We start from the raw sequence: 6,174 nt of genomic DNA, 5'->3' as shown, positions 1-6,174 counted from the left end.
TCATTCTTTCTAGAATTCACACATGTTTAGTCAAATTTAGGGACCAAGAAATCCCATTACTTTGGATATCCAATTTTGCATTTTGCAGAAAAAACAAAAAATCACTGTCAATCGGACAAATGATTTCGACAAAAAACAAAAAACAACACATTGTTTACTAATCTCAAGATCACGGCTAGTACGAGTGTACGACAACTACATTACCCAATGCCACAACGGTTCCCACAAGGAGTAAGGTGGGAAACTATTATACGCAGCTTCAAGATCGAAAGTACAAAACTAGTGCGAAAAAAGAAAAAATTTTGAATCTTTCATTAGAAACACAAAGCACCAAAATTCAAAAGGAATTAAAAACTACTCCGTAATATAATAGGATACATTTTCTATATGTTTCTCATTCATGGAAGTTACTCCATGATTAACTTCAGAGGGGCATCAGATGATATTCATCCTCTTTGGAATACTGATTCCAGCTCTCTCCAAAAGCTCTTTTGACGCTTGCTTTGCCTGTGAAATGACTTCTCCCTGTCACGTCAATCAACCGATATATCAAGAATCATTACATAACCGATATCACCACCACTTCTTTTATACTAACTACTCAAAAACATGAGATTTTGCAAATGTTGGATGCATATGTGAAAAAGAGAGAATGTCAACTACGAACGTGAAAGATCAATTCAAATTTCCGTTCTTAGTCCAAGTGAAGATTTACAAATTTGGTAACATCCTGTTTATGATACTAACACAAGGGTCAGGTTGCGTACATATGACATCCCTCCACCACACACAATTTGCAGGAGCAATTGAGACATCAGGGTAATGTCGTTTGTTGTTGGTAAATGCTTTTGAGATTACAGCAGCACTGACCGCAACCAATAACTTGAAAACTGTGTATCCCGACACTGAGATTTTGCGACTGCTACCGGAATCGCAACCAATACCACATTTTCTCAATAATTACCAGAACTCAGAAGGCTTTCGAACTTTGAGTACAGCGTAATATCGATCACAAAATCAAAATAAAAAGTTCCCCAACAGTTGATATGCGCGAGAAGCTTGTGTGGAACTAAGTATTATATCAGGTAATTACAAATACTTACAAGAGTACGCAGCACAGAGGCACAGAGTGTGAATAATGCATACCTCATCCACATTTAAGATGTTCTTGTCCTTCATGATCCACTTTCCATTGCAGATGACAGAGACAATATTTTCAGTTCTCATGGAATACACAAGGCTGGAAATACTGTAAAAACAAAAAAACAAAAAAAGATTCACTCCTTCGTAGAGAGTACTGAAAGCCGAAGGTTTCACTTCCCACTTTCCCAGCAGGGGAAACAACTCTCCTTCTGAACCCAAGAAAAAATGAATCAAGCAGATGATCAAGCTCCAGTATAGGGAGTTAAAGGTAATAGCACCTTAAAAATCAAAAGTATGGAGTACCATTTTACTTAAATATCATCACCCAGACAGCCTCAAGTATAACATTTTCTCTATAGATGATAGTATTATTCATAGCACCGCACATAATTCAGTAAAATTGCAGCAGTAGAAGTAGCCAACAATCCAATTACAACACCAGGTCCCTGGACTGGTAGACACTTAGATCCTCTGATTTAGGACTACATCCTCAGAAGATCTTGCACATTATATCATCACGAAAGCAATCACAAAAGAAGTGGAGAATCAGAGAGCGACAAACATTTACCTGTCATGAATAGGTATCATGGTCCATGAGCAAGGATTAATGATGACTATGTCAGCCTACAAATGATGAACAAAAACACGACATGAGGAGCTCTTGCAAATTGAAATAGAAGAACAAATCAAATAGCAACCTGAGGAATCAGTTGCCAAGCGATCCAAAGACCATCAAGCAGTAATGACTTATATGAGTACTAAATGTACTGCTCCCTCAGTGCTTGGTTCCTCACAGATAGTTTACTTTGGCTTTTAGATCGATTATCTATGTAAAATTGTAAACAGACTCAAGTGAGCTAGGAAGCCCTGTATTCATTCTCCATTACACAAAACATGCATAAAAATGGAATGTACACTATAGGATGAGCAGACTAAAATGGATTAAGTAAGCTATGTGCGGGAACACAAGGAGTACTAAGTTATGATCATAGAGCCGTATGACTATAATTGCCAGGGCCAAGGGAAGACTGAAGGGAAGTCATTAGACTCACCTTTTTGCCAACTTCAAGTGACCCAATCTCATTGTCCCATAGCAAAGTCTTTGCACCGTCTATAGTTGCCATTTTGAGGACAAGTTCAGCAGGAAGAGCTGTAGGATCAGTTGTTCCAGTGGCAAAAGCTTCACACCCTTTGTTTATCAATGAAGCTAGATACATTTCATCAACTACAAAGTTATTCAATGAAAATATTTTCAGCAATGCAATTTGTGACAACAATTTTGCTCACTATACAAAAATGGCAAGCCCCGCCTCACCAGATAGCACCTTTCTTTAAATACAAAGAAGGGAAAAGAACAAGAAAAATCAATATCGTGTCCATTCCTTTCACTAGAGACGCAGATGACTCTTTACATTCTCACGAAACATTCTATCAGAAACATTATTACTTATCAAAAATTAGTGCATCAGCTACGAAACCATTTTCTTCAGTGAATAATAGTGCAGTTCTCATAAACAATAATATTCATACAAAAGATGTAATCAATTGATTCAATTCCACTACTCTAGTAAGTAGTAACTAAAGCATTCACACAAAAAATGAAAAGTAAGATACATACAAACATACCCATGCTCATCCTATTGTTTGACGGTGCGCCATCTGTTCCAAGAGAGACACAAACTCCAGCTTGAATCATTTTCCTTACAGGTGCAAAGCCAAGCATTCGCATTGCAGAAGCTGGACAATGAGACACTTTAACCCCAGCCCTCGATAAATAACCAATCTGAAAGGTTGACACTAGAAAGGAGTCATTTAAGTCACAACTCATAAATCTGAATTCTGAAGTTGAAGTTTCCCTTACAAAAAGAAATAAGAGACTCAAATCCTCAACTGATAGGGCACATCATTATATCCAACAAATTTGGTAAATAACATTGGCCCTAGTCTAAGTTAATGGTCCAAATTTCTCAAATATATTTGAGGACTAACTAGAGATTCTCAGCTGAGCTAATATTAACTAGCTTGAACATGAGCAGTTTTGGATCCCCTACCCAGCATTGAATTAGAGGTCAGCTGAACTACACTTCAGCAGCAAAGATTATTTGAATTCAAACCAGTAGAATAACACTTTGTGTCCAGAACAAGATTTTGAAGCGAGGAACAATATAAAAATACTTTTGGCCTCTCATACATCTACTTGTAGAGTGGAGAGATTACCTCATCATCGTTGACCCACACGCTGTGAGCTGCAAGTAGATTACTTTGGAGGAAATCTATTTTCTCCAAGAATGTAACTGTCCCGTGATTAACCTTTCGTGTATCAACCACAACTTGATTCTCAAATTGAATCTCAGCAATGTGCTGTACAGCAAAAATGTGTGCACTACTGTTAAGTGAAGAATAATTATAACTGGAATGGTATGACAAAAGCAAGTTAATTCCATTTATTGAACTGGATAAGACCAATAAAGGGCCATAGCTACTCATCATAAGGCTACCACAGTTATGCTAGGAACACGGTCCAAAAGAACAGAAAGAGAACAAGACAAATGTGTGTGCTAAGGAAGTGTGTCATCTAAGCGAAAACTGTGGATTTTTATTCTGAAATGCCAAACAAGGAAAAAAAAAAGGGTGTAAATTACCATGTGAATTCCAGTTTTCAGTTCTTTAGCCAAATTCCTTGTTTCGATGAGCAAGTGATCAGTTGAGTTCATGATTTGTCTGATCCCAAGCCATATCTTAATGCGACCTTCAGCAGTATCATGGTGCTTCTCATAAAGTTCTTTCTGAGACTGAGACCTTAAAAAAACACATTAACTTCAACTCACATTCGGCTTCTTCTTCCACCTCTAAATGTAAATTCTAACAAGTCTTCCACAGTCCCACCTGAATCAATTGATCGGTAGTTTGAGCACTCCATGAAGCCGGTAAACCCTCACCAGAATCCATGATTGATTGTGTTAAACATGCACGTAACCCAAGTAACTCCACTGCTCTAGCCATTGAAGAAACATGTTGTCCCCCTGCTTCCCCGAAACATGTCACCTAATAATTCGACAGAAACGTTCAAAAAATTCAACCCGACTAAGATATTGCATCAAATAGACTAATAATACAAATTTAGTTACTAGCAGTTCCCCTTCTTGTTGTAATACTAGCAGCTTCTAAAGACGTACTAGGCAATAATAATTATGAAGTGTCTGTATTAGACAAGTTCAGTCATTCAATGCAAGACAATGCCCAATGGATTTACAATCCCAGGCAAACTTCTGCTATAAGTTGCCTATGGGTCACGGATGCGTGCAAAAAATTTTAGGCAAGTTGAAACACGTATGCAAAATACACGATGGACACTTTTTGCATTATCAACGGAGGGAGCAATGTTGCATGGTTCAAGGTTCAATTTGGTTCAGGGAACCCGTTAGAGTTCGTAAAACTCTACTGGGGCCAAAGATAAAATACTTGGGCAACCTAGTTTGTAATCGAACACCATTGCAGTAGGATAAATAGCATGATGTACCATTCATCTAGCCTGCTTGACATACTTTACATCACAAAACATTACTCTACAACCTTTGCTCTCAATTTCTACTCTTTCTATAAGCATTTTGCTATAGAACAGTTATCAACAGCATACAATAATGTGAGTCGATTTCCTTTCTCAGTTCAGGAATCGGGTTGTGTCCCTTTAGCTTTATTGATTAAATCCTGAAGCTATACACTCCGAGACGAAATAAGTAAGTAAATTAGGGTTTACCCCGGAGCGAATAAGCTCAATTCCACAAAGAAGAGTTGAAACGTAAGAGTCATTCTCGGTCATATTAGACTCGTATGGCCAAATTCGGCGGTGCAGCCACGTCATGAGATCCACATCATCAGCTATCCCTCTTCCGAGCTGCTGTGACGTATGGACGTGCGTATTGACGAGCCCTACCACATGACACCATACCATAACTCAATTTCCGACAACATTTATACTCCCGCTGTCCCGATCATTTATATTTATATTCCACTTGCTATAATTGATACTCGTCATTCCTTGTGCCGAAACAAAGGTAAATGGTAAATGGACAAGATAGAGAGAGAGGTGCATTTTAATAAGTCTATCAAAGGTAAACAAATGATAATATGTGATAAATTAAAAGGATAGAGAAGTGAGAACCGGGTAGCAAGACGTGGCCGCGGAGGTCAAGGAGGTGGTGAGATCCGGAGAATTGGCGGAGAATGACGTCAGATTGGCCGATGGCTATGATAATGTCGGATTCGATGACGACAGCGCCGTTCTCATAGACGCGAGATTCAGCATCCATTGTTACGATCATGGCGTTATAGAGGATCATTCTGTTCTTCCTTGAATCCATTTTCTGCAATTTCCTACTCAACTCAACCGTGTCAACTAACTCCAAGTCAAACTCTTGAGTCTTGATTATCACACACATGCACGGTAGAGTAGGCATTTCGGGCCGGGTCAAGGCGGGCGGCACAAATCCGGCGCGGTGAAGAAAACGGGTGGCCCAGGTTCGGCACGACAAGATAAGAGGCGGGCCGCGACGCCAAAGTTCCAAAAAAAAATTGTGCCTAGCCCGGCTAGGCCCGAGGCACGACGGTTTTAGGGGTTAATTAAAAACCATTTAAAATATCGAAAGCACGACGGGCCATCACGGTACGGCCCGAAAGCACGATTGTACGTGCCTGGCCTGGCCAAAATTGCGGCTAGGCATGACGGGTCGGGACCTGACACGACACGACACGACACGACCCATTGCCTTCTCTAATTCACGGGCGATGTAAATAAATTTTTATCGTAGTTATTATTTATTTTCCTTTTTTTTGGGAAGAACAGTGCATTAATTAAATTAATACACCAAAACCAACTTCAAGGAGTACATCAAGGCTGGGGATTGGGAAAAAGGGGTTTGTAAAACTCAAATCACAATTACAAAGAGGAGCTTATCATGAATCGTTTTTGGCCGAGTCTATGTTAGAAAAAAACAGCTCACACGGGATGGGCTAGGTTGGGCCTACAACGCA

At 39.4% G+C, this 6,174-nt stretch overlaps 1 protein-coding gene across 2 annotated transcripts; it reads right to left on the bottom strand.

The window, feature by feature from the left end:
• Positions 1-287: 287 nt before the first annotated feature.
• LOC141623537 (uncharacterized) lies at positions 288-5,570 on the bottom strand. 2 transcript variants are annotated; one of them, XM_074439639.1, is made up of 10 exons: positions 5,306-5,570; positions 4,901-5,073; positions 4,030-4,188; positions 3,786-3,935; positions 3,361-3,504; positions 2,770-2,926; positions 2,196-2,350; positions 1,712-1,767; positions 1,147-1,249; positions 288-525 (listed from the first exon to the last, which is right to left on the bottom strand). In XM_074439639.1, the coding sequence occupies exons 1-10, from the start codon at positions 5,502-5,504 to the stop codon at positions 436-438; spliced, it is 1,386 nt and encodes a 461-aa protein (XP_074295740.1). In that variant the 5' UTR covers positions 5,505-5,570; the 3' UTR covers positions 288-435. The 2 variants fall into 2 exon arrangements, with proteins under 2 accessions (XP_074295740.1, XP_074295739.1); XM_074439638.1 differs by having other exon boundaries at positions 2,196-2,368; positions 5,306-5,569.
• Between the last annotated feature and the right edge of the window lie 604 nt (positions 5,571-6,174).

Source organism: Silene latifolia, chromosome X, assembly GCF_048544455.1.
Source record: "Silene latifolia isolate original U9 population chromosome X, ASM4854445v1, whole genome shotgun sequence".
Taxonomy (NCBI): Eukaryota; Viridiplantae; Streptophyta; class Magnoliopsida; order Caryophyllales; family Caryophyllaceae; genus Silene; species Silene latifolia.
The sequence above is the reverse complement of the archived record's forward strand: the minus strand, read 5'-3'. Positions and strand labels throughout refer to the sequence as shown.

Bases quoted from the DNA above. Each gene is read 5' to 3' on its own strand.
- LOC141623537 (XM_074439638.1), bottom strand. From the start codon at position 5,504: ATGGATTCAAGGAAGAACAGAATGATCCTCTATAACGCCATGATCGTA. The intron at 5,074-5,305 runs GTTCTCACTTCT...GTCATGTGGTAG, and splicing joins CGGCCACGTCTTGCTACCCG to GGCTCGTCAATACGCACGTC. The intron at 4,189-4,900 runs GTAAACCCTAAT...TCGAATTATTAG, and splicing joins TTGAGCTTATTCGCTCCGGG to GTGACATGTTTCGGGGAAGC.